Source organism: Brachypodium distachyon, chromosome 3 (assembly GCF_000005505.3).
Source record: "Brachypodium distachyon strain Bd21 chromosome 3, Brachypodium_distachyon_v3.0, whole genome shotgun sequence".
NCBI lineage: Eukaryota > Viridiplantae > Streptophyta > Magnoliopsida > Poales > Poaceae > Brachypodium > Brachypodium distachyon.
Window position 1 is genome coordinate 57,590,070 of NC_016133.3, and position 27,883 is coordinate 57,617,952.

At 45.4% G+C, this 27,883-nt stretch overlaps 4 protein-coding genes across 4 annotated transcripts; 2 read left to right on the forward strand and 2 right to left on the reverse strand.

The window, feature by feature from the left end:
- Positions 1 to 21: 21 nt before the first annotated feature.
- LOC100840123 (peptidyl-prolyl cis-trans isomerase FKBP12) lies at positions 22 to 2,989 on the forward strand. The gene is made up of 6 exons (XM_003570540.4): positions 22 to 313; positions 800 to 973; positions 1,331 to 1,364; positions 1,582 to 1,643; positions 2,285 to 2,337; positions 2,725 to 2,989. The coding sequence occupies exons 1-6, from the start codon at positions 136 to 138 to the stop codon at positions 2,824 to 2,826; spliced, it is 603 nt and encodes a 200-aa protein (XP_003570588.2). The 5' UTR covers positions 22 to 135; the 3' UTR covers positions 2,827 to 2,989.
- A 5,788-nt stretch (positions 2,990 to 8,777) lies between these two features.
- LOC100836262 lies at positions 8,778 to 18,542 on the reverse strand. The gene is made up of 23 exons (XM_003573018.4): positions 18,344 to 18,542; positions 18,085 to 18,161; positions 17,304 to 17,972; positions 16,534 to 16,715; positions 16,354 to 16,428; positions 16,141 to 16,275; positions 15,105 to 15,223; positions 14,628 to 14,924; positions 14,468 to 14,555; positions 14,186 to 14,291; positions 13,938 to 14,048; positions 13,331 to 13,494; positions 12,923 to 13,043; positions 12,581 to 12,805; positions 12,311 to 12,501; positions 11,954 to 12,121; positions 11,768 to 11,873; positions 10,905 to 11,042; positions 10,643 to 10,807; positions 10,361 to 10,564; positions 9,730 to 9,924; positions 9,551 to 9,622; positions 8,778 to 9,453 (listed from the first exon to the last, which is right to left on the reverse strand). Exons 2-23 carry the CDS (start codon positions 18,133 to 18,135, stop codon positions 9,301 to 9,303), a joined length of 3,735 nt encoding a protein of 1,244 aa, XP_003573066.1. The 5' UTR covers positions 18,136 to 18,161; positions 18,344 to 18,542; the 3' UTR covers positions 8,778 to 9,300.
- Positions 18,543 to 21,065: 2,523 nt separating this feature from the next.
- LOC100840428 (chaperone protein DnaJ) lies at positions 21,066 to 24,264 on the forward strand. Its single transcript, XM_003570541.4, has 5 exons — positions 21,066 to 21,406; positions 22,404 to 22,481; positions 22,754 to 22,829; positions 23,604 to 23,677; positions 23,774 to 24,264. Exons 1-5 carry the CDS (start codon positions 21,308 to 21,310, stop codon positions 23,843 to 23,845), a joined length of 399 nt encoding a protein of 132 aa, XP_003570589.1. The 5' UTR covers positions 21,066 to 21,307; the 3' UTR covers positions 23,846 to 24,264.
- Positions 24,265 to 24,451: 187 nt separating this feature from the next.
- Positions 24,452 to 26,627, reverse strand: LOC100836567 (protein CURVATURE THYLAKOID 1A, chloroplastic). Its single transcript, XM_003573019.4, has 5 exons — positions 26,407 to 26,627; positions 26,056 to 26,288; positions 25,026 to 25,130; positions 24,866 to 24,937; positions 24,452 to 24,696 (listed from the first exon to the last, which is right to left on the reverse strand). The coding sequence occupies exons 1-5, from the start codon at positions 26,510 to 26,512 to the stop codon at positions 24,640 to 24,642; spliced, it is 573 nt and encodes a 190-aa protein (XP_003573067.1). The 5' UTR covers positions 26,513 to 26,627; the 3' UTR covers positions 24,452 to 24,639.
- Positions 26,628 to 27,883: the final 1,256 nt, after the last annotated feature.

Here is a 27,883-nt window from a genome sequence, read left to right on the forward strand (position 1 = left end):
ACAACTTAACACAGCTAGCCTGGTCCATGTCCAAGGTCTATCTCCTTCGCCTCTACCAGTCTCCCACCCACCCTGTTCTCCTCTGTTGCTTCCACTCGTTTCCCCAATATCCTCTCTCGTTCGTTGCAGCTTACGATGGGGGCAGAGTTGCTGCTGGGCGGGAGCAGCCTTGCTGCTGCGTCCTCAGTTGCATGTGGACGCTGCGTGCCAGTGCCAGTAGTAGCTGGCCAGGGCGACCGGCGGCGACCCGGATCGATGCAGCTAGCGGCGGCGCTCCGGCGGCGCCCTGGTTGCGCATGGCAATGGCCGCATAGTACGTGACCGGCTGAAATTTGCATTATTTCCCCCCCTGAACATTACTGGTACGTTCCACTGAGTGTAGCGGATAACACTCATCTCTAGCATCCGGAAGGAAAGTAAAATTGCAGATCAAATTGGACTGAAGAACTAAAGAAGCGTACAGTACCTTTTTTTTCGTTGACATTATATTAAGGATAAATTCGTCCCTAATCCACCAAAGTTACTCGTAATTGGCAGTCATGAGGTACTGGATTGCGTTTTAGGCAAATTTTTACTTTCAGTTTGGAAGAAATTGACCTGCCATTCAGGGAGAATTATGGTTCTTTTATGTCAAGGCTTCCACTGAAAGTCTGAAATTTTATTTTCGATCCGCCGCTGCTGACTGGCGGACCCGTTCCCTCCCCACACGTCAGTCACCAAGCGTGGCTAATGTCTTTTTGGGGGGGAGGTGTGTGCAATGTTGCATAGCAAAGGAGATAAAATATCCCCTGAAATATAGGCAGCATCACCAAGGATCAGAACTCATCACAACACCAACGCTGCGCCGCCGCCGAATTGTGGACAGGAGAACCGGACGACGGAAAGATGGGGTTCGAGAAGGAGATCCTCAAAGTCGGCACAGGCCCCAAGCCCGTCAAGGGCCAGAAGGTCACCGTCCACTGCACCGGCTACGGTCCGCCCCTTCCCTTCACCCCTCTGTTATGTCTCCTTTCCCCATTTTTTCTTGGATCCGTTGATGTGAAATTCGGAATAGCGTTCGATGCTTCCAGATCCGTCTAGAAGAGGAATCTTGAAGTCCATTAGGCATCGATTTTCATCTTAGCGAGGTTTTTAATTGCTAGTAGATGTGAAGCTTGGTTCTTGTGTAGTTATAAGTACTTAATAGTCTAGATTCAACTAGAGTCGCAAGTCTACTTTTATCCAGTTCTAGTTACCTTTACTGATGAATATTAGACCTTCTGTCGATCTGATCTGTACTACTGTATTTGTTAAGCGCTAACTTGCGTTGCTTGCTATGTTGCTGCGGCAGGGAAGGATGGTGATCTGTCCAAGAAGTTCTGGAGGTAAATCAGGAATATGTTTCTTGTTTTTCGTGTTTCAGAACTTAGCATCAGTGCAGTAACCGTTGATAAAGCATCATTTATTTCCCCATGATTTGTGTATAATTCTGCTGCTGTATCTTGTAGTACATCATGAGTTCATAACTTGTGGATGCAACTTTTTTGCGATGGTATTCGCACATTAGAAATTTATATGATGGCATTATGTTTGTTTTTTCAGTACCAAGGACCCTGGGCAGCAGCCATTTAGTTTCAACATTGGCCTGGGTTCAGTGATCAAAGGTAATCTCAAGTCGAGCAGCTCTTCTGTTAATACACATGACACAATCATTTCACCTGCTTGTCACTGGCTCATGCGATATTAGTTGCTGTTAAAATCTGATAGAAGTGAATGCTATTGTCACCACCTCTAAGGATGTGTTGTTTACCTGGTCAGAAGATTTCATAAGGGCATAATTATGGAGCTTTCTTGATTGTGTTCCAACTAAATACAACATATTCTTCCTTCAAATTGGTTTGGATGGGTTAAAATGTAAACTCAATGCTCTTGATGATGCTTTGTATCGTGCACTTGAAACCTAGAGTTGTAGAGTACCTAATGAAATTGATGGTATAGCTGCAAGAGTACCTATCGTACACACTATTTTCCTTTGCTGTTTATGTTAGTCACCTATGATCATAATTGCCCGTTGTGTTTTCTCTTAATGAAGTACTCTTAGAAGCCCTTGTTTCATGCTATTAACATCATAATATATCGCTAAGGTATATTTGCACTATTCTTTCCTGAAGTCAAGTAGTACTACATTTCATTGTGTTGTCCAGTCTAATGTCACATGTCAGCCACCACTATATTATCTGCAAAACCATGATACAATTGCATGTGCAAGTATCCCAACTAACAGTAACTACTCTCTTGCTTGCAGGATGGGATGAGGGAGTTATGACCATGCAGTTGGGCGAAATTGCTCGTATTCGGGTATGTTCTTCAGGCATGTCCAATTAATTTGTTTGTGCATGACAATTTCTTTACTGGTTCATCTGGCACTTCGTTACAACTTATTCCTCCGTTCCATAATTCTTGTCGAAATATTAAATGTATCTAGACGTTTTTTAGAAATAGATACATCCATTTTTGGGCAAATTTGAGACAAGAATTATGGAACGGAGGGAGTATAATTTTTCCTGTACTGGATTGCTTGATTGCATACATTATACTCCCTTTTCTCTACTATGTATTAGTTGGACTTTTCAATGCCACATCATTTCCATTGTCCGAGAGACTTTGCATAGAAATGTTATTGTGTAATATTCTTATTACCTAACCAGGTTCCCTGATCTGATATTGCTGGTGTTGTTATTGCAGTGCACCCCAGATTACGCTTATGGATCCGGTGGCTTCCCAGCCTGGGGAATTCAACCAAACTCGGTGCTGGTGTTCGAGATTGAGGTTCTTAGCGCAAAGTGATGCACTGTGTAATTCTTGACGGAGCCATGGAACAGTGCCGTGTCGCCGTGCCTCTTCAGTACCGAATAATTGTAACATGACATCCTGTTGACATTGGGGTGATGTTCTGAGTGGATTTGAGTAAAAACATTTTCAAAACCTTATTATGGTCTGTCGTCCAGAATTTGTGTTGTTTGTTGAATCTGCGATCTGCATCAGTGCTGTTGTATGTGGCGCTTTGGTGCCATCCTGTTCCGGCTTTTAGCAGGAAATTAAATAACCTTATTATGGCGCGCACGTAGAACGCTACCAATTTGTAACCCGGCGGCTCAAGCAACCTCGCGAGCGAGATCGATCTTCGATCCATGGCGTCTGATTCCGCGACCGCGCCGTCCGACGCCGTAGCGAGAAGCAGCAGCAGCAAGAAGGCCGACGGCGGACCATCCTCGAAAGCCGCGACGAGCGCTCCCGCAGAAGGAAAGGCTACGACGGCGGCGGCGGCACGGAACAAGAAGCATCTTCTCTCCGCCTCCGGTACTGTCAGGGACGGCAGGGGGATCAAGAAGGCAGCGGCGGCGGAGCAGGGCATGGCGGCGAAGCTGGCGGCCACGAAGCGCAAGCTGCGGGAAGGGTACCGGCGGTTCGCGGACGCGAAGCGGCGGCGCAGGTTGCAGGTGATCGGGGAGGAGGTGGCGCGAACCTGCTGTGCAAAGTTTGATCTGTGCGAGACTGCGTGTGATTTGTTCTCCTTAGCTTCTGTGTAATGTGGTTACTGACGATCCACACTAGCTAGTTCAGATTCAAGTCAGGCGTGTATTGCAGTACGATATAGTATTAGCATCAATTTCGTCGTTGTACGTACAGCAGGACTGAAACAGGTGTGCCAGTCAGTACCTTTTTGTTAAGAAGATAGAAGAATTATATGAACCAGTGTTACTGCAGGTCAACATGTTCAATAGCATGCGGTGTACTCTTTCGTTTCTCTTTCTCTTTACAAAGATCTCCACATTGTCACTTATACTCACTTTGGGCATTTCGCCACATGGGACGCCTCCCCTGATTCGTCCGGTGGCTATAAGTGGGCGTGTTTATAACTCGAGCTATCCAATTTAATTTTTCAACCATGTGGCTGATGATCCTGCATTGGTCCCTTGGCGGTTGTTTTTCTCTGTCCAGCAAAAGATGTCTCCAGTTTTTCAAAATTTAAATATATCTAGAGATGACTTGGTGTATAGATGCATTCACATTTAGTTAAAATTAAGACATCTTTTATTGGACGGAGGAATATTAGGTTTTGTGATCTGTTTTTTAAGTTTGTCACTAGTCGTTGTTCCTTTTTCATTAAGCAGGCAACGGCAACAGTTTCAATAATTGTGCTCCTTCGAGTAAAAAATAATAAATTTGTCTAGGTCTATCTTCCCCCAAGGGCGTTGAGGTTAGGTTGAGTCGGTGAGGTGGGGACAATTTTTGCCTTTTTTTTCCTCAGACTTTCACCATTTTTCTTTTTTGCGAAAAGGCTCACCGATCTATTACTAATCATCAGATGCAGATGCAGTACAAAGAGTAAAAGTAATAAAATTACAAGTAGGTTTTCGGACCACCTAACAACAGCAACAAGCACTAAAACGAACCGAAGGCAGGACACCGTCCTTGCCCCTCCATCAATGGAGCCGGGCAGAGCTTGCCAAAAGATTGCTTGTGGTAATGGATGATGTCGTAATAGTCGTGCTAAGGTCACAAAAAACCAACGCACCAGAGTCGCAACCATTGCCAAAGATGAGAACCGTATATCAGAAGACCTAGAGCTAAAACCATACGAACAAACGCAAAAGCCGACCGAAACCGCCAACGATCTGAAATCATATGGATGCCAAAGCCAAAGAGAACCAACGAAGATTGCTATCTCTTTCTGGTATCCCCAATATTTCTTTATCTATACCAAGATTAACTGCAAGGTCAGATGATGCTTAAATTATTATTATTTTTCGTTCTTGAGAACATGCTTACAATTGTCGCTGTTAGGAAAATATAGGATTTTTTTTATAAAAAAGAGGAAAATATAGGATTGGACTATTGGAGGGAATACTTTTTTGGACTTGTTCAAACTTCGTGCCTGAGCTCGGATGGCCCGCTATGTAAGTCCATATTTCACTCTCGAATGTATCTCTTGGGACAGATAACCTCCTGAAATCTAAAACCATCTAATTTACACCTCAAATCTAAAATACCAAATAGATCACCCCATTAGGTGGTTTTAGTGCTGACGTGGTGAATTTAGAACGGTTTTGACCAAGCTTTTGACCGACAACGTGGAACTGGCAGAGGGAACAAAACTTACAGAGATGCGGTCGTTGAGCTTCTTGCGGCGGCGGCGCTCGGCGACGAGGTTTAGCTGTCTTCTGGCCAGTTAATTACTTAATTTCCTGCCTATAAATAACGGCCATTCGTGACAAGAGGATTCCACAGCACATCACCACTACTACAAAAACGTTTATCAATAACGGTAAAAAATGGTTATCAGTAACGGGCAGACCGCCCGTCACTAATGTGGGGTACTGGGGTACATCAGCGACGGGACGGGCGGTCAGCCCGTTGCTGATGTTATGCACATAGTGGCATGTTCTTGTAGGGACCGACACTAATATCATTTTTCACATTTAAAAAAAAGGCTGGGCATTGGCCCAGCCCGCACGTTTCCCGTCGCCACGCCCATGCCTCAGGAGCAGGCATCCCTGCACGTTCCCCGTCGCCGGCATCTGCAGGCAGCCCAAAACTCGGAGATCTCCCCGGCCAACAACGAATCGATGAATAGAGATGATCGAACACACAACATGGACACAAATCAGATCAAGAACCCTAGCTCGCTGCCCAAACACACAAATCGAACACACAAACGAATCCGCGATCAAGAACACACAAATCGAACACATAGATCGGATCCGCGACGGGGAGGTGGAGACGCCGCCGCTGCTCGTTGAAGATAGGCCGGATCCGGGGGCCTCCGGCCCGGATCCGCGACGGGGAGGTGGAGATGCCGCCGCCGCTCGTTGAAGATAGGCCGGATCCGGGGGCCTCCGGCCCGGATCCGCGACGGGGAGGTGGAGATGCCGCCGCCGCTCGCTGAAGATAGGCCGGATCCGGTGGCCTCCGACCCGGATCGGCGACGGGGAGGTGGAGATGCCGCCGCCGCTTGCTGCAGACGTCGCCGCCGCTCTGGGGAGGGAGGAGGAGAACCGGGTGCGCTGGGAGAGAGAGGAGCACGGCACGGCAACTGCTCGGGCTGGGAGAGAGGAGGGAGAAGAAAGGAGAGGGAGAGATGGATGCGTGTGGATTGGGGAGAGGAAGGAGGAGAAATCGGGCAAAAGTGAGGGAGGGAGGTGGCGGCAGCAGGGAGAAAGAGAGGCAGGAGGGGGGTTAGGGCTAGGCTGTATTATATACGCAATGGGGTTGGCTCATGAGTGGCGGGTTCAAGATTTTTAGAACTTTGTTATTTTTCGCATTGAATCATTAGTGACGGGCCTTCCGGACCCGTTACTGATGATTGGTCATCAGTGACGGGCGTGGACGCGAACGTCACTGATGCCTCGTCACATATGCACCGTTTTGTAGTAGTGCACCACGAAGAAGGACAATGGTGAGCAGAACCGCCGCTGGTGCGGCACCAATAATCCTAACAACGACCATGGCAACCATGCTAATATTGCTACGATCTCCCCAGCAGTAGCAGCAGTCCTCTCACCCAACTTCCACTGCGACTCATGCCCGCAGCTGGAGTCTATCGTGCTCGCCGCACTCGACAAAGGAACCGCGGCCCCTATGAATCTCTTCGTCAACGTTGCAGCCCTGCAGCTCTGTTGGTCATCGCCGGTCGTGAACTGCTCGCTGCTCCCGGCCGCGAACTGCAACTCTCTTGCGACAGGGACGAGGAGCCGTGTCTTCTCTTCATCGCCGGCAGGCTCCTGCGCCCGCACCAAGTCGCTCGAGTAGCTCCGCTAAATCGGCTGGTTTGGCAACAACATCTGTGCTTGCATCCGCTTGACCAAATCGATCAATCAATCGCCTGAATCTTTCGGGTAAGCATCAAAACCACTCTAAATTTGACACGTCAGCACCAAAACCACTTAACGGGGTGATTTATCTGGTATTTCAGATTTAAGGGTTTAAATTAAACGGTTTTGAATTTCGGAGGCTTATGCGTGCATTTTTTCTAAGTCTTTTCGCAATGTAAGGCGCGCCGGCTCTGGCGCGGAGCGATTTGCTCTGGCTGCTCCCGCGGAGAAAAGTCAGGCGGCTGCATGCAGCGGACTCTGGTTGCATGCATGCACGGGGCATTGATTTTTTTTTTCTTGCACAATTGCATGCAGGAGATCTAGTCCATGCATGGGCATAAAATCAGACTCCGTTACTAATTGCTACCGGCTTGCTTGGCGTTAATATTCGTGCAGAATAATACACGTCCTATATTAAAAAAACAGAGGGACTACATTTTTTAAGGATGAAATATGAACTTCTAGACCTGGGGCTGCTGGGGCAGACCAAAGGGCTTTACGACCAGAAAATCGGGCGGGGTTACCCATCAAACGGCCCACCCCAGAACGAGCCACGGTGCGGCCCCGACGCGCAACGCACAGCAGGCCCATCAAACTTGTGGTCTCAAAAAAAAAAAACAGGCCCATCAAACGGCGTACCTAGAAACCGACTTGGAGCCGGAGTCGGACTCGGCGTGCAGCTCCCGTGCCCTACGTCCGCCGTCAATAAAATCCCCCCCACGCAATTACGCAACGCACGCAGAACACTAAATCTGTAACCCGGCGCCGCAAGCAAGCAAGAAGCAACCTCGCGCGCGAGATCGATCCACCGATGGCGTCCGATTCCGCGACCGCGCCGCCCGACGCCGTAGTTCGCAGCAGCAGCGGCAGCAAGAAGAAGGCCGACGACTGGTCATCCTCGATGCGATTGCGACGAGTACTACTCCTGCAGAAGAAAAGGCTGCGACGATGGCGGCAGCGATCAAGGACCATCTTCTCTCCGCCGCCGCGAAGGGAGATCGAGAAGGCAGCGGCGGAGCAGAGCATGGAGGCGAAGCTGGCGGCCACGAAGCGCAAGCTGCGCGAAGGGTACCAGCGATGCGCGGAGGCGAAGCGGCGGCGCAGGCTGCTGGTGATCGAGGCGACGGTTGCGATGACCTGCTGCGCGGAGTTTGATCTGTGCGATTTCGACTGCGAGTGATTTGTTCTGCTTCGCATTTGTGTAATGTGGTGACTGACGATCGACGACACTAGTTCAGGTTCAAGTCTGTTACAGCGGTGTCCTCTTTTGTTTCTCTTTACAAAGATCTCCACATTGTCACTTTGGAACCACGAGCTATCCGATGTAATTTTGCAACCACGTCGTTGTTCCTTGGTAGTCGGTGTTTTGTATACTTTTGTGATCTGGTTTTTAAGTCTGTCTCTAGTCGTTGTTCCTTTTCATTAAGCGTCGCGACCAAACGCAAGCTGTGCGAGGGGGTACCAGGAAAGCGCGGACGCGAAATGGCAGCGCAAGATGCAGGTGATCCAGGCGCCGGAGAACGCCAGGCAGCGGCGGCCGCACTCCGTCTTCCGGATGCGCTGCGAGGTCCGGTGCTTGCTTGCATTGGCCGCCGGCACGGAGAGGCGCGCCCCCTCATGTCTTCTCTCCGGCGAACTGCAGGGTTAGCCGTTTAGGTCGTCGCTCCGAGAACCAAGATTTTTATGTCTCGGTGGTTTAGTTCGGTGTGCTTGTCCGATGGTCCAGCTGTTCAAAGTGATTGTTCTCATATGAGTAGACCGATCGAGAATGTGTTATAGACAGATTAATCTGGGACCCTTTTTTCACAGTATATCCAAGTCTTGATATATTTTTCGATAGATTTCACTGATTTCCAAAGACTCTGCATACTTCCTTTTCCTTTCAATTCACAATTCTTGAAATTGTGAAGCATTCCAGTGCACTTTCACCAGGAAATCCGGCTTTCACTAGCTCGGCCAGACATGTATTACCATCAGTTCAACACTATACAGCAAGGACATCATTGACAATCAAAGGTCGTGTCCACAGCTTTTTTGGTAAGATAGAAGAAATTATATAAACCAATGTTACTGGTCAACATGTTCAAAAAGGGAATACTAGTAACTGTGAAAGCTTAGCTAGCTAGGTGCTACTCAACACAGCTAACCTAAACTACTTTCTATGAGCTACAGCCCAATCTCCGAATTAAACCACCCAACATGAATTGGATATATATTTGAACTTGGTTAGGCAGCAAAGCACTGTTTGGCAGATTAACACGATACACTAGCTTCCCTCCAAGATCATGTATTCCACGGTGCACCCTGTAGTAGCTTGTGTTGTATTCTTTTGTTCCTCTTTACAAAAGTTTCCACGTTGTCACTCTGGCCATTTCGCCACATGACACCTCCCCTGATTCTTGCGTCGAAAAGCTGCAGATGATTCGTATATATACACATAAAAGGCTCAATAATAGAAGCTAGAATTCTTCGGTCGGGGTGCGTCTTTGCAGAGAATCGACCGAACTTCCATGATGGACCTAGGTGGCTCCAGATCCTTTTGCTGGAGTGTATTGCCAAGAAGCTGCTGCATCTGGGATGCGAATGTATCATCCAGAACCTACATAACAAAGAGATATGAGGAGCAGCACTGAAGTAAAGACACTCAAGAAATAGCTTGTGAGTAGTTAAATGGGACTACATGAAAAAGAACTTACAGATACTGCTACTCTTGCACCTTTGTACCAGGCCTTATTTTCCTTGCGATTCTCCAAGAAACTCAAAACATCCTAAAACAAGGTTAAGATTAGTGACAAGGGAAAAAAAGAAAGGTTAGTCTAAAATTAGTGACACATGACAACGGAAAAAAGAAAGGTGCTATTGATATTTCATATACCTGTCCCATTCTGTCCCAAAAACCTCGGCATATGGCTACAAACACATGAACTTCGGAAACTTTGTGCACATGATTTATAGCCTCGGTTAGCTGATCCTTCAAAGCCTGCATCCTGCTGCGAATATCAGACTCCATAACCAATTCTTTTGAATCCTGAATGATCTTCTTAAGCTTTGTGGTATTTTGCATTCGGGTCTGAACATAAAAATAAAAGGATTATTAGAACCTAAACGACAAGCACATTATATAAAACTTGAGCCTTTAGAACTTAATAAATGTACCACTTTTGCTGCAGACCTAAACACTACGTAAAAGACTATCAGGACTTGCAATTTTCAAGCATAATTCAGCAAAAGCATTTCACTATGAAATCACCATCTCTACATGCAACCCACCATAATATAGCAATTAACATCAACTTCAATTTACAATATACAACAATGTAGTGATGTAGATCAAATGGAAACTTACAGCATGGAATGAAAAAACTATGCAGAAGAGTCAAAAAAACTTATGGCAGGGCTGTGTAGCAAAAACAGTTTGGTTTTATAACATGGCAAAACAATCAATGCCAACTGAAACAACAAATTCAGTAGCTTTAAGCATCATTAAAGCGTAGCAAAACACTCACGTTTTCAGACAGCTTCTCCACAACAGCTTGCATGTAGTTTCGGTATTTGGCCCTCAGTGTTACAGTAACCTCACTAAGTCTTTCTCCAATGGCAGCTGTATTTCCTCCATTGGGCATACAGGAACTCCATGACCTCAGATGACTCTCAATCCTTGGCCGCAAAACATCCAGTAATCGTTTCATTGTATTCAAGAGGATTCCCAGCTGAAAGCAAATAGGGGGGAGGGTGTCAGATATTAAGATTTGAAATTCTAAGAGCTGTGAATTCATACCAAAACTTACATCTTCAGGTATAATATAAGGGCATGTTGAATTGCGCTTTGTTAGCTTCTGAACATATTTGAGGCCGAATTTCTTTGGGGCAATACAGTCCTTAAGTGGGGCCAAAATCTCCACATACTGCTTTTCAAGAGAATCAATTACCGCTTTCTCAACATCTGCAATAGCCTTTTTGTTTTAAAGCATTCAAAATAACCAAGGTAAGTCACTTTCCATTCCGTTTCAAACAAATAAGCTGAAGATCTGCAAGAGAATCTACACGTACATTCTCAAGAACATATATGTATTCTGGCCATCGGCAAATGATAACCTCATACTCGGTCAATGTATCCTTCAGCAAAGCATACATCTCGTCCACAAAAGGCGTTGTCATATGCTGAGTCCTAACTCCTGACCATTTAACCTGATAATTGACAAAGGAATTGCTTGATGAAATCCCTATGGTTAAAAGTGGAAAGCTCGGTAGAGCCATATGATAAGTATGGCAAGCTAACAACTTTTCAGAATAAAGAGTTCCAAAAGGATCACACTGACTCAACCACCAAGCCATTCAGGTTAAAGTGGGCATCATGATCAATAATACTGAAACTAACTGTATGCAAGCATTGCTTTTCAGGGCCTGGTACTTTCAACTGCAAATTGTCACATTTCTGCAAGTGCAAGCATGGAAACTAATACTCCCTCCAATCCAAATTATTGTCGCAGCTTTGTCTAGATACGCATGTAGCTAGATGCATTTCAGTGTGTAGGTAGATGTGTATCTAGACAAAGCTGCGTCAATTAATTTGGATCGGAGGGAGTTGAAGATTCAACATTACTCCGGAAAACAAATACTCCCTCCGTCCTTATTCTTATACAAATCCACGTCACTTATTTCAGGACGGAGGGAGTACTAGTTGCATCTACCAAAACTTTCAATATCACGAGTGCACACTATTAGAATGAATAAATCCCATCCTTCATCTGATTAATCGAGCTGTTTTAGTGAATGTGATAAAGTTCCAGAAATGTTACTTACAACTCAACTAAGGGAAATAAAAGTAAAGGAAATACTTAGATATTAACCACTTTCAATCACTTTACTTTTCAATATCAGTGAGTCAAAGCAAGTAAAAGAAAATGATTTACCTTATCAAGCCTGCAATTTTCGAGCAGTGTCCTACGTTTGTCTTCAATCCATAATACAATGTACAAATGGAACAACTCTTTTGCATCAACACCAGCTTTAATAGAGCTGTGTAGAAATTGATATGTCAGTCTTTAATATACAAGACATGAGTGCAAGAAGAGAACCCAATCAACAAGGATGCTTACCAAATGTTCCAACTAGAAAGATCCTTCTGAAAATCTGCAGTAGCAATCACCAAATCTGAAACAGGAGATGAAGGACCAGTAGGGGGACAGGCAACAAGGAACGAACGTAGCCTATTTGAGAGCTCCACACTATATATGGAGGCAGCCAGATTGGGGAGGTCGACAAAACTGTGGAAATAGAGAAATAAACAAAGATTAAAATAATTCACTAAATACTACATACAAACCGAAAGTAACAGAATCAATTTATAATGAAATGTTTCTATAGGTCATGCATACTGAACAGTGAATCGAAGATGAACAGCAGGCTATACAATTGTACTGTACTAAAGCTAAGGCCCAGAAAGAAGAGCGTACCTCGGAAGTATGTTCTGATTATGAATTTCAATGTCTGTAAAAATTTCATTTCGTATATTATGGCATAATGATTTCATCTTCTCGTAAGCTGTCCTGAAGGTCATCAAGTCCATTTTAATGCCTTCAGAATTTCCAGCCACGAATTCATCTGTTTCAAGCATGTGCCTCCTAGATCGCTTCCTGGCAGCAGCCTGCATATAAATTTAAAGCTGATAAGCAACATCTAGGGGAAAATAATTATATACTTATATTGAACAGTTGAAGAATGACCTGAAAGTAACCACATAATCTCAGCTGTGCCTCCGGAGATAGCACATCATGGAGAAGACTGTACAGCTTTATAGCTGGCTCCAAAGCTGACGCAGTCAATCCGGTTGGAGGCCTAAAACCTTCCACTAAACCAGATAGCAGAGACTCATCAAGCGACTTGTAATTCTCAAATACCATTGCTAAAGTCTGCTCAATTTGCTCCTCGACTTCCCCTAGAATCCGATTCTAATCAAGCAAACACAATCAAGCAAATCGTGTTGAGATGTCGAAGTCACTCCAACTTTAAGGAATTTGCTGCCTATATTGTGAGAGGAAAAAAACAGGCGGAAAATGAGTGATTACCTCTTGGTGGCTCAGTGTAGCAGTACCATGGCTCTTCATTAGTACTGGCAACAAAAGCTCATGAACCAGATTGAGCCAATCAGCAGTAGGGGTTGCAACATCCACAATATACGAGAGGTACCTACAGGAAGAATGATAAATAGCAGCTTGTTGATGGAGTACGAAGACAAAAGGGTGGGTGCACGGGGGGTAGTTTGAACAAAGAGACAACATTCAATCCAAAACCAGATCTTTTTCTTTTTACCAACAAATTTATGTTGTTACAACAAATATAATCATTTAAGTTTATCACCAACATGGTTTTAGCAAACCGAGATCAGTTCTTCAGGTAAGTTAAATCACAACTGGAACATAACAATCATGCAAAGGCAAGTAAAATCTAAAAAGAGTCAGGCCTGCAGTAGGTACCTCAACTTAGTATAGGCATCTGAAACCCCATAGTATGATGCAAATTCTGTCAACAACCATTTCCAAGAACCTTGCAAGACAAGATTCCTTTGCTGAATGTGTTGTGCTTTCATTGCAACTTCCAAAGCAATATCGTATGCCACAGTCTCTGCAACAGAGCCATACTAACAAACAAAAGTATAACTACAAAGTAGAAAATTACTCAACATGTAAAAAAGTTTATCGTAGATAGTAATATTGTAAAAACTTTATCATTGAGATAAGTAGGCTTCTTTAAATCATTGAGATAAGTATGGTAGAGAGTATATATTAACCAATTCTTTCAATGATTTACATTGAGATAAGTTGGTTTCCCTGGTCGCCTGTATTCAAATCAATAGTGTGTAGATTTACTCTTGTTTCATTAATATTCCTTCGTATGGGAATATTCCAGAGAACTTTTTTCCTTTGCCACCTCAGATAATCTTAATAAACTAAACTCAAAACTAGGGCTGTAACATACAAAAAAATAATTTAACTAGTACCATCACATTTTTACATTTCCAAGAACAAAGTCCCCTGAAAAACAATTCGTATAGCTATTTGGATAAAATTGCTATATCAGTACCTTTGTGTTGTTTTCATCTGCAGCAGTTGTGTACTGGACATACAGATGTATGCGTCCCACAAGTTCATGCTCTGGCTCCCGATATATTGACCACCAGCGAAGTTTGTCACCCTACATAAGAGAAAGTTCAGAAATTTACAAAGGAGAATCAATTGCAAGAATCAAGAAACAACAAACTATGGAGATCTACAAGATCCATTATTCAAGGAACTTTCAAGCAACTAGCAAAATCACTAGGAAAATCTTACAGGTTCCTCAGCCATTGAAGCAATTTGAGCAACGACGCGTCCACAGGGTTTTCCATTAGAATCAGACACATCAATGATCAAATCATCTCCCAGGCTATCCGGAAAGCTGAAATTCCAACAGAAATATATTCAGTTTCGCTATAAACTAATTTGACCATATCCTGCTTTTTTCTCACAAGAACATTTCTCAAGAAATCCCAATTGCATCAGCTACTGCAGATTTTTTAACTGTTGCACATGTATTATCAAAGTATGTTATTTTAGAGTTTTTCTTGTACGTACAAGACGTGTGTTTCGCCAGATCCTGGTTGCATTGGTACCACGTCATCTTCAGGTGAGCTTTTAAGCCTCAGTTTGCAGGAATATGTCTCTGAGACCAGGAGAACATGTTGAGATTGAAGTCAAGAAACTGTCTGTTATGAAAGGAATAAAGCATATTTACCTTGTTGTACTTCATAAGATGAACTGCTGCGCAGGGTAGTGACACCAACTTTTAGCAGACCAGATACCTGCTTGATATATTGAGCACTTGCTTGCATGTACGCCAAGCTATGCTTCGAGAAGGAACTGTTAGAAGGTACCGCTGGTAAAACTTGAACTCTTCTAACTGACTCCCATCCAGACGAGAATGTTGATTGTACATTCGACAAACGGTGTCGAACAGAATCTAGTTTCACCACTGGCAATGATGAAAAACTGCAGCCGGAAGGCATATCTACAGACATTCGAACTTTGCGAACTGCAATTAAAAATAAATTATGTTAGCTTTGACATCCTGGCAGTTTTGAGATCAGTTTACACTACTGAGCATGTAAAGACAACTCTTAACAGCCAGAAGGTTCTGCATGTCTATTAGAAGTTCGTTAAAAAGTAAGTGGAAATTAGCCAAATATATGGCACGCATCTGGGAAGTCTATACCTTGAACCTTCATTTTGCCTACAGTTTTCTTGGGTTTTGATGCAGCTCCTTCAGTGACTAGTTCCGATGTCCGTTTTGCCATGAGCTCCTCTTCAGACCGTAGCAGCACATCTTGCAAGCTAAATGAAACATGCAGCAACATCAAGTTACCAAACTGTACAATTATTGACACATTTAGTTTATAAATTTGTTTCTATTGCAAGTTTCAACATATACAACATTTTTGTAATGACCAACATGAACAAGATAGGCTGTACAAAGAGTGCAAACAACTGATATGCTAGCTCACAATACAAATCCCAAAAGGTTTTCTTCAGTACTCCATAGAAAAAGACTGCAAATTTTGAAGCAATGAGGGTCGAGATTAAAACTGGTATTTGTTACTTAAAAGGCATTGATGGTGCTAATATTCAGTCATACAACACCAAGAGATCTGCAATTCTTGGAAAAAATCACAGCATCTTAGTGCAGCACATGTATTTAGATTGAATGCTAATATCCACAATTAAAGAAGCTGTTTTGACTGATTCAATTCAAAAAAAATTATAATTTGCAGTAATAGAGAGAAGTAGAGCTTTGAGCTTTCAAATGGAACGAACTGAATCAAGTTCAGCAATGTATTTTGCTTTCAGAATGGATCAAATCCATAGTCATCACAGAAATGGGTGAAGGTAGCTGACATAGGCCGGCTAGGAAGCCTGACAAGATATCCAGAGGCACACTGAGAGAAGTTGCCCACAGGAAATTCACATGGCGACCAGCATAATTAGAGCCATTAATGCCAGATGAATTAGGTAAAAGTTAGGAACAAGCTGGGTTCAAACTACTTTTACCACCATGTGTCCATATCCACTTGAAATCTAGTCGTAATAAGTACAATATGCTTAACTGCAGTAGCTATTGTACAGAAGATATGTAAACATGTCTACCATAACTCACAGAAACTAAAACAAGTAAACTGCAGCACAAATATTTGATGACATCTTGATAGTTTCATGATTCTTACAAGCATGAAAATATTTCCAGCATAACTCACCTAAATGAATCTCGCAACAGCGTGCACTCATTTTCTAGAAAAACTGGAGCTTCCATGCAGCCTCTCGCCCACGCATGAAGGCACAGGCGAACACATGCATCATATGCAAGCACGGAATACCAGGGGCCTTGCAAGCTTTATTTTCAACAAATATGTTATTAGAGAAATATGGAACAGCAAAACAAATTATTACTTAATGTGTACTCTACATACCTGGCATGAAATGTGGGGACCCGGATAGGAACTGAACTTGATGGCCTGCTGGAGTGCCTTCCATTTAAAGTGCTCCTGCATGGTAGAACAACTAATCAGAAAGAAACACAAAGAGAACATACACAATCACTTTCTCGACAGTGGCTTAATCAAACAGTTAGTCAGTATTATAGAAGCTACCGTTCAGTTTTTTCAGGCAAGTTACTTCCCACAATACCATCGTCCTGTTCCTCTTTTACAACAGTTGAACTTTCTGGAACTTTTGCACTTGCAGAAGGTCTTGTATCACAGCGAGGAGCTGGGGAAGTTTCCTGACCATAATCATGTATTGGTGGTGCACTGGGGACATCAGATAAGCCATCCTGCACATGAAATAAATCAGCGCAGTTACATGGTAGAAAATGTGGCATCCAGCAATCAGTAAAATCTACCCATTCGATAATGTAAGAACTAATCAATAGCATAAGTCATAATTTCGTATATATTTTAGAAAGCAAGGTAACAGGTGACACTTATAGCTTATGGCGTCAAACAACCCAGAAAAAAACAAATCTGCACCAACTTTCAGACTTAGATTACATGATTAACTATAACATGTAAGAGATAAGATTATAAATTAGAATTTCATGCTTTTCCCAAGAAAAGGGATAAACCTGATCATTATAAATGTGAACGAATTGCAGAAGTGTGTTATCCTTAAGCAGAGCAGCCAGTACCTCAACTAATATTACCATGAGAAGGGTTGTTCAATGACCAGAATGTTTGTTTACACTATCACTATGTTACACACAAAATGAATGTTGCTGATTTCACCAAAAAGGTTAGTACTTTGATATCAGCCGCAGAGCTAAACAAAAGTGGAAATGATGCTAACACTAATTTGATATCAGAGATAAAAGCAGTGAGTAAATAAAATAGAAATAATTTACAAGTAAGCACAGAAAACGAACCATTTTAGGAGAAGGTTTGGCATTGCCTCGAGCAGTGACTTGAGCAGAATAGTGATCTGGCTGGTAAGCGCTCGAGTTGGAGGGCTTGCCTGCCATACGAGGCTTAGGAACCGCATTGTTCACTTCTCTTCGGACTGGGCCAGTATGGGAATACTCTGATGCATACCCGCCCTTGCTCCGGCCCACGACCTGGCTTGAAAACTCGGAGCTGCCTGCAGAATCTGAATACTCCTCCTCCTCGACGTACCCAGCAGGACGTGCCTGTGGCCGCCGAACCTGTTGTGGCTTCGCCCTTGGCAAAGCCGTATCTCTCGAGGAGCTCAGATCCGAATAGCCGTCACTGGAATAGTAATTCTGCTGCCCGGGCACATTGGCGTAACGGTAAAGGGGAACGGCCGTGCGGCGGGGGATGTCGTTGCGGCGGGGCGAGGAGTCCACGGAGTACCTGCCGCTGCAGACCTCGACGTCCTCAGCGTCCGAAGACTCGTCCATGTCGGACGCGGAGGAGAGGCTCCCGTCGTCGGTGCGCAGCGCGGTCGGCGGCACCGCCGCGCGTGGCAGGTGGCCGCTCCTGAACTTCTCAGGCGGCGGCATGCCGAGGCCGGCCGCACCGCGCACGGCGCGCAGCGCGTCGACGCGGTCGTGGCTGTGGAGCGCCGTGCCGTGGCCCTGCCACATTTGAAACCAAACATCAACACCACGCATCAGAGACGGAAAAAACCCGCTCCGCGACAGGTTTGAATCAGCTAGGGTTCCGGAAGCACGGCGAGCCCCTACTCACCTCCCGCACCCACTTGAGCGCGTCTCGATCTAGCCCCTCGGTGAACATCATCTACTCGGCATGCAACAAATCCAACTCTGGAAGCAGACAAATTCAGGAGGAAAAAACCCAGCAAATTAGCGCCAGCCACAGCAAAATGCAGGCAGGCGACGCATCACGCGCCCGAAAATCCCGCAAAAAAATCCTCAAAATGCAGATTCGAGCAACGAAGGATTTGGGAGGCGAATCGACAGGGGAAAAGGGAGAAGAAACTGCTTACCTCGGTAGCCCCAAACCCAAATCAGCGGGCGGATTTGGCGCTTGGGAAGCGACGCGGCTTGAATTCGTTCAAAAAAAAAACCGACACGAACAATCCTCGGGGGCAGCAGCGGGCGGAGAGAGCGACAGCGATGGGAGCGTGAAAGCAGAACGAGTGGGGGGAGAAGAAGGGGCAGAGGAGGAGGAGGAGGAGACTGGGGCGGAGGAAAGGGACAAGAGGAGTTTATTAGCCTATGTTTACTGTTCGGAAGGAAAAAGGACCATAAACCCGTTCTTTGTTTCGAATTAAAACGTGACGGAGACGGCAGGCTTTGCAGCTAAGCACCTCTCCCGCAGTATTTTTGGTACTGGAAATTAGAGAGAATAATTAATACGGAAGTGGATCAGCGCGAGAGAAAAAAAAAGAGGAAACAATCCAGAAATAGCGAGATTATCAGCGCGCAAAAGGAAGTATATCTTCGTCACATGATTAATATCTCCCCCCTTATCCCATTTTTAGGGCACAGCGGCTGCCATAAAAATGCGTAAGCGAGAAAGAAAGAAATGCAATTGCCAATTGGAGGGAGCAGTGTAATTTGTTTTCGATTGAGGGTTCTATCAGCGAAAAGAAGATAAACAAGCTAGCTAACCCCGCTCTCTCGCTTTCCGTTTCTCGTAAGCCTCCGCGCCGCTGCGTACGTTAACGTAAAGCCAGGCAGGCCCCCAATTTCCCAACGGGAGGATGCGAGAGCGGTTTGACGGCGTCAAGGGGGGGCTTCCCTTTTCTGTAACGGTCGAGCGACGTGGGGAATTGCTAGCAGCAGTAGTTGACGACTTGGTGCTGTGGACTGGAGTGGACCCGTGTGAACGCGGCGCAGCGCAGCGCACGGCTGCCGTGCTGTGCGGCGCGGACAGGCGAGCCGATGCCGTCCGTTTGTGAGCGGAGGCGATCTGAGACGTTGGTTTGGGTGTTTGGTGTTTGAGGGGGGCGCGTGGGATTCGGGAGAGCGGTGGGGGCACATGCGTGGCTTTGCCCTTTTTTCGAACGGCGTGGTCGGGAGAGTGCATGGGAATTTCCTGGGACGTGGTTGGGAAGGACGGGTTTGCCCCTTGGTGTTGCGGAGGAATTGCGGGGAAGGGTGAGGGATTGCCACTGATGGAGTGACGCTACGAGCTTTCGGCGTGACTGACAGGATGGGCCGTACTGGTGGGCCCGGGATGGTGAGGCAGGAGGGAGCATATGGCCAAAGCGATCATCCATGCATGCTCCCCCGCTCCAGCCATGACACATCATGGTAGGTTTGCCTTTTTCAAAAAAAAATTCTAACGGTGGATGAAGAACTAAGCTCTAAACTCTCTTTTCCCCATTATCTGCACTTCACACTCTGAAATATATAGTCCTCTAGGAGTTGGATTTTCTGATTAAATGGTTAGCACGTTGTTGTCAGTTGACACGAGCCATTTCTACCGTGGCGATCGAGAGGGACAAAAAAAACTTAAGCCAAAGAAGCCTTTTTCATGTGTTCCGACGTGTGGAAGCCATTCGAGCAAGCCTGCACATTTTCCCTTGGGTGACGCGGAAAAGGGAGCAGTTTGGTCGGGTTAGACAGGAGAAAATGCTGCACGGTTTCTGGTGGGTGGCCTGCCGGGTGATCGATGATCGCCGCGACGGTCTCAGCCCTTCACATGGAACGTGCTGCGAGCGCGAGCTGGAGCCACGGAAAGGTTGCTTCCGGCTAATCTCACTGCTGCTCTCCGGAGCTCCGGGCCAAAGATGGAAAACACTTAATAGCTCGTAGTAACTGACATTTATATTCTGCGTTTCTTCCGTTAATAATTCTGCCGCGCTGCGATTTGACCTTCTAATCCAGTCTTCTTCTCGTTTACAGCCCGGTGGTGTGAATGAGCAGCACGTGCCGCCGAGAGGAGCAGATCTGGTTTTCTTCGGTAGGAAGGAATGTCAGTCAGGTCGGGGCGAAAGGAAATCCAGGTAGCTAAGCACCACAGTACAAGTGCCGTTTTTGTTAATAGCAAGTGGGGTACGTTGTAGCTTGCAGGGGAGACGGAGCAAAAGGTCCCTATGTAACATGGTAGATGCCGCGAGGGACCCTGGAAGAAGAACCCGACGACGGATGCGGCAATTTCTTGGCGCTGCGGGATTTCCTGAAAAAAGACAGAAACGGACGTAAGACAGCAGGAGTAGGAGCTGGAGCTGCAGCTGGTGCGCGTTTCTCTGCGTGGATTAGCAGCATTATTTTCATAGACAAACCATGTGTTCGGGGCGACTAAACGAAAGCGGCTTGATATGTTTATTCCATGTTTTTATTGGCGACCTATGTACGGGCGTGTGGCACACAATGCGAGTGCGACGTGCCTAGAGGCAGGAAAGCTTTAATTCGTACCGGGGCTCGGGTAGTCGTGTTTTTTTTTTTGAGGTTGTAACGGGCCGAAAAGATGATCCAAACGTTGTTGTGGGCCGTGGTCGCAAAAGATTATAACTGCGAGTGGCATGCTGGTAATGGATCGGGATGCGAGAGTCCAAACGGGGGCGTTAGGAAACATGTTTTGTTGCATTTGATGTGTACTGGGCCAGCCCATGCATTAAGAGAGGAACCACACGTGTCCAGTGCTGGGCCGTAACTAGCCTTGCCCAGTTAAGAAAAAGAAATACTCCAGTTTACACCATACTGTTGGATAGGCCCAAAATACAAATTAGCTTCAGCCGAGGCCACGTCACGTCGGGCGTGTCAAATCCTGCTCCAGTCTTCCGAAGGAAAACCGCAGGCGGGGCGAGAGGAGAAACCGAAAGAAGAAAAAAAAATCTAGAACCTTCCTGGCTGCGCCAAGCCCGAATCTAACAACCACTATACCAGCGCCCAGCGGCCATCATCCCAGGGCAGGCAGGAACCCGGGAATCGGCTCCGCCAGGAAACCGGCCGGACCCCGCGAGCAGCAGCAGGACCCCGCGAGGCGGCGAGCGGAGCGAATGTGGTGGGAATGGTGGGACGGCGAGGAGGCGGCGGCGGGGCCGCGGGAGGAGGTCCCCGTCGATTTCGACTTCATCTCCCTCCTCTGCAAGCCCAAGGTGAAGCGGAACGCCCCTGCCTATCTGCCCCCCCCCCCCCCCTCCCCCTTCGATTCGCCACGAATATTGTCCTTTTGTTGGGGCTTTCTTCTTCGTAGGGCAAGCGAACCCCCGCCGCTTGGGTCGCTGTAGATGGTTATTGTTACGGGCAATCAAGTCCCCCCTTTCACCTTGTTATTATGCCGCTTTATGGGTAAATTGTTATCTCGCGCTTACGGGGAAATTTACGCATGCAGGATGCCTGTCATTCAATGCAAACCCAACTACTAGCATGAATTCTTTTTACCCATGTTGTTACACCAAATATAATTATTTAAGTTTGTCCAACATGATTTTTTAGAAGTATCCAACATGGTTTTAGCAATCAGAGATCAGTTTTTCATGTAAGTTAAATCACACTGGAACTTAACAATCATGCAAAAGGCAAGCATAATCTAGAACGAGTCGGGCCTACTGTCGGTACCTCAACTTAGTATAGGCATCTGAAACCCGAATCCCATAGTATGATGCAAATTCTGTCGACAGCCATTTCAACCTTACATGACAAGATTCCTTTGCTGAATGTGTTGTGCCATCATTGCAACTTCCAAAACAATATTGTACGCCACAGTCTCTGCAACAGAGCCGTGATAACAAACAAGGTTATAACTATAAAGTAGAAAACTAGTCAACATGTAAAAACTTTATGGTAGATAGTACTCCCTCCGTCCCATATTAAGTGACTCAAATTTGTCTAGATATGGATGTATCTATATACTAAAACACGTCTAGATAGATGTAATAGAAAGTCACTTAATACGGGACGGAGGGACTAGTACTGTAAAACTTTGTCATTGAGATAAGTAGGCTTCCAGAGAGTATATATTCAACCAATTCTTTAAATAATTTACATTGAGATAAGTAGGAATCCCTGGTCGCTTGTGGTCCAATCAATAGTGTGTAGATTTACTCTTGTTTCACCAATATTCCTTAGTATTGTGTAAATTTACGCATGCAGGATTACTACAAGATACTGGAAGTTGATTATGATGCTTCGGAGGAGACAATCAGGTCGAGCTATATCCGTCTTGCACTGGTCAGTGTTTGCTCCAACACCACTAATCCACCTGTCCCCCACTCTTCAAGTGTGTAGTCTGAATACTGTGATGCAAATCTTTTACCTGGAGCTGCCGCTTTTGTTAAACTATCTCAGATGAGGAAACTTGGGCCTAGGAACACTAGTACACTACTTAATTTTCTGCTGAGGCCTGGACCTGTGTTTTTCTTGTAGAATTACACTTATGTGTTTTGTCTTGAGGTCTTGGTAGTAGTGAGTACTGACTAACGATTTCCAACCCTTTCCTGTAGAAATGGCACCCTGACAAGAAGAAGGGTGAAGAAAATTCAACTTCAATATTTCAGGACATTAACGAGGCATACCAAGGTGAGATTGGTTTCTTGATCAATAATTCGGTATCCATTTTTTGTTCTGAGTTAACTCCGACCAAGCATAATTCTATAGCATACTATAGTTACAGTACTGTGTATGTTACTCGAGTTGCGTGCATGCCTTATATTATGGAACAGAGGGAGTATAATTTTTGTATTAGTGTATGTTTAGCATTTCAATATGGCGTGCAAGCAACATCTTATCCACCACAATTTTTTAACGATGTAGCAAATCAGGTTTTGGATTAATGCACTCAAATTTATCTTCCTACATTTGACTGCATGGGCAATTCATGCTGTCCCTGCCTAGATGCTGCTTAGGGGCGTATCATCCTGTGTTAAATGAGTTAAGTAACTCATGTTGTCTTGATACCCCCGGTTAGCAGATCTTTTGGATGACTTGTCTACATCCATTTAGGAGGAGTCGCTCATTGGCTTGTGCGAACAAGTTTGGGATGTTTGTAAACAGGTCATGAAACTATGCACTTGGATCATACCAAGTAACTATGCAGAACATGATTCGTACTTGGTCTTCACACTTGAGCTACATTTTTTGCGCACCTTGAACATTTAGGTTGCATTTGTCAGTACTCTACCAGAAGCTGACCGTCATCCGTCAGTATTATTTCGCACTGACTGTCAGAATCTTCATTCACACTGCATATGATTTTAGTTTTCTATTTGGAAACTGAGACAATTTCTCAAGTAGGCTAATAAGTTGACACATCAAGTGTTTTCATCCATGACATCATAACTCTTGTTTTGACAGTTCTCAGTAACCCAGTAAAACGGCAGGAGTATGACAAGAAAGGCATTTTATACGTTCAGGATCAGAATGCAGCGGTGAGTACCCTGTATCAGACACCTACCCAGGAAAACAAATCTTGCACAGGACTGTAGGATTTTCTTTTGATGCATTTTATTTGTTGACAATTTCAGGATTACCTGAACCGGCACAAGGGTTTGATACTTACATGCAACGGTCTTGGCGTGAGGTACTCGGTGTGGTGAGCTTCCTCCAAGGTACCAACCAGAGTCTGCACCCGTCAGCGGTCTTGGACGACGTGTGTAGTTGTAAAATCCCATCTAGTTCACAAAATGTAGCACGGTACTCTCATTTGGGGGCCTAAATGGCAGCTTAGAGTTCATCCTACAACAGATATGATTTATATTTGCTGATCAGCTGTTGTAGACTGCAAGAGGCAGAGATGTCCTATGTTGCATATAGCCCCTAAAACACTGTTCCTAACCTATGGAATGTCAGCATATGTGTTCCTGAATACCTTCCATTTTACTCATGACACTGAGTGCGGTTGGGCAGCAGAATATACTTGCTGTCTAACGCCATGTTCCTCACTTGCAAAACTTCAGTATTTCTTCTTGGGGGCGAATAAATATGGTTATAACTTCAATATTATATTAATTGGTCATGAAGCAACGTTTACAATTATATTTTGAGGTGTTGTAATCAGCGTTCATGGTATTGTCAAATTTACACAGCGAAAGATCAATGCTGTTGTAATCACTTAATTAAGTCTGTCTGGTCAGATCGTGGTTGACGTTTCATACCATGTTTTCGAGGTGCCAAGTTCAAATTTTGATTGTGTTTACTCTGAATAAAAATAAAGACGCTTGAGCAAGCACACTAGTGGCAAAACTTAAGATGTCTGATTACAGCTGACGAGAGGAATCTTAGCGTACAACACAACTTTTTCTTTCTTTCAGTAATAGTTGGAAGAAAAGAAGGCCTAACAACAAGCTGACTGTATAGCATAAACAAATGCTAACACGTCATTTGTCCCTGCTCAAATTATCCTCTCTTTCAGATCTTCGAATTTTGCAAACAGCTCATCTCTGCTTTCCTGCATATGTTGAAAGCCGATAATTGGGTCATTAAGCAGTCTCTAAATAAAGGTCACTTTCTATAGAAAGCTGGGCTATTAAACCTTTTCTCTAAAAAATAAAGGTCACTAAACACACCGCAGGCATGACTGGTGCGGGCATTGTAGGGGAGGGAGTTGGGAGACGTACCTTGAAGAGGAGATACCGTGTGGTGAACCAGATTGAGTAGCCAGTTCCTACGAGTTCCAGCACTTTGGGGAGCTGAGATGAGTAGGTCGAGTGGTTTAGTAAACAAGGAGCACTAAGTTTTTAAGTACATGCAGATTTATCCAACAATGCCATTACATACCAGGGGAACAGAATCAATCGCAGCAACAACTTTAGATAAAATCAATAGGGCGATGAGAGCGCCAGATCCGAAAAGGACATAAGTGGGTGTCACTTCGATGTCCAACTGAAATGAGAAGCCCAAAATAAATGTGATCATCCAAGACAGAAAAATCCATTAAAGAACAAACAAGAGGTGCATAAGCATAACATCCTCATGAAACTATGAAAGTGTACATGATATAGCCTTCAATGCAGCAACATATTAAGTTGTACATTTCTATGGCATGGCATATGACTGATTTAATACAGTGCAACCTCATAAAAACAAACAATTGCTCAATCGAAGCTCCAACTTTCAGCAAATTGTTCTCTAGTCTTATGTTGGTGATATACACTAGTCTTATGTCGGCGATAGAGCTCAGCTTACTGATTCTCAGATTAAGTACGCATGGTGATAGAGTTCAGCTTGCTATGTTAAGATCTATCATTAGCTTGAACAGCCATGCTGAGCCAAAGATCAGCAAACTCACATTTTCCCCTGGTTACTCTTTCGTTATGTTAACTGCCTTAGAGAAACATGTTGCTACTATTGATTTCTCATTGATATTTAGGAGACTACACAGTTATCATTACTACCACAATATGCTCGGTTACATGGAAACCGGCGAACATACTGCTCCCTCTGATCCTAAATTATTGTCGTTGTTTTAGTGCAAATTTAAACTAAAACAACGACAACAATTTAGGATCGGAGGGAGTAACATATTTCCTGCTCAAAAGTGTCATTTGTTTCCTGCGTCTACCAATGGCTGGCACGCTAACATCATTTTAGTTTGATGTAATCCCACATAATGCCAACTTGCGATTAAACTTAAGGGGGACATTTAGTTGCAGTCTGTGATACGTATATGTTGGTAAATTCTACACTACCCCCATCTTTCCAGACGGAAGATTGAGGAATTGCATCCAATTTGGACGAGCTGTATTACTCCCTCAAACTTGAACTCTCTCTGCAAAGCAATACAGCAAACGTTAAGGCACGGCTATACCTTGCTCAGTATGTCGTCCACGCTCCCGTCCTCCTCGGGCGTCCCCGACGACGCCGGCGCATCTGCTACCGTCGCCTCCACAGCGCCGCTGCTTCCCCCGGAGACCGCTCCAGCCTCCTCGCCCTTCTCCTCCCCGGCGGGCTTGTCAGTGACGGCGACGACGGTAGACGCGGACGCGGACGAGGGCTCCTCGGACGGTACCGGATCAGGCGCGGCCGAGCGGCAGCGCACGCCTGGCGAAATACAACCAAAGAGACACAGCCGTGGTGAGAAGCGAGAACAAATCGGCAGCGAGCAGGGGGGGGGTGGAGAAGAAGAGAGAAGGCGATGGGAGTTCCCGGTAGTACCAACCTCGTGCTGGGCCGCGGACGACGGCGACGGAGGGGGGCGGTCGGCGGCCGCGGGCGATGGACAAGGGAGCGGAGCAAGCGGCGGCGGTGGAGACGCGGACCTCCATTAATGCTTTTCACACCCTCGTCCTCTGTCCTCTGTTGCCTTTCTGTGGAGGTCGACCTGGCTGTGGTTTGAGGTTTTTGTGAGCTCTGAGGGCTGAGGGGAGGATGAGGCGTGGTGGGCTGGGCGCCTCGGTGATGTCATTCATTTCATGTGTACCACGGCACATTTGATCTTGCCGTTGCATCGTTCAACAGCGGAACAGGCGTCGCTTTCTCTTTTCTTTCCTGGAGCCCCCGCTTCTGAGGGTCCTGCTATTACTGTTTTTTGGGTTGGATCTTTCTCTTTTCCGCCGGGCTTTTCCTTTTGGGAAAGAAATAAATGATGCGCAAAATAACAACAGGCATACAGTGGACTGATCTGGAAAACTCAATAATTTCTTCTGATGAATACAAGCGGATGAATAGTTGTTGCAGTACAGCGGAATGTGTTGGTGTCTGTTGCTCCATTTTGCTGTGTTTAGCCTGGCATCATTTTGTGTTTTCTTTACAGGATCGTTTTGTGGTTGCTATGCTTTGTGCGTTTGACAAACAACTCTAGAGTAGTTCTTTTTCTTTTGAGAGAGAGAGAGAGAGAGAATATTTTGTCGTTCTTGTAGGGGAACTCACTCTGCTAGCAATCAGCCCATATGCCCGTCCCCCGTCTCATAGCGCGCCCAATATGCCAGGGCGTGTAAACTCCGGCCTTCAGCAATCGTTCGTCGGCCCATACTGTTCAACGCCCACGCTTAGTCCTCGTTCCATAGTGGCGTTCCTGTAAAATTGGGGTGTCTTTTTTTTTTGACAACTTAAAATTGGGGTGTCTTGTTTGTGTGTGTGGAGAAACAGAGTTGGCGTGACCTAACTGCTAGTGCATGCACGACTTGTTTGAACCACTTTGGCCCGCACTTCGCTTCTGCTAGATCCGATGATAAAATCTTCCGGAGTTCCCCAAAAAACGAGCGATCCTTGAACGAACGCTCGAAAGCATTCTGAATGCCTACGCTCAACAATCAACATGCGCACACAGAAGAACTTCGCTGGAGTTTACAAAACACGCAGTCACGCAGAGACCCACTCCGTACAAACAACCGGCCTCGGACTCGATCTCCCCCTGACTTCCCGTGAGAATCCTGATCATGAATTGGCATTGTTTCTACTACGTGGAGCGGGGAAGGAAATGCTCGGTGTTCCTTCTGCCTGCATGTGCGCATGAGTGCCACGGGCATCGTCAAAGGGTGGTGGAACTGGAAGCACGAGGCAGATGCTAATACGGAAAGGTGGAGCTCCTGGAGGACCGTGGCGGAGCCAGTGGCCACAGGCCGCGCCGAAGCATGGCCGAACTAGAGAAAGTCCACGGGCAGGAGACACCAAGGAGGCAGGCAAGGAGAGGAAGA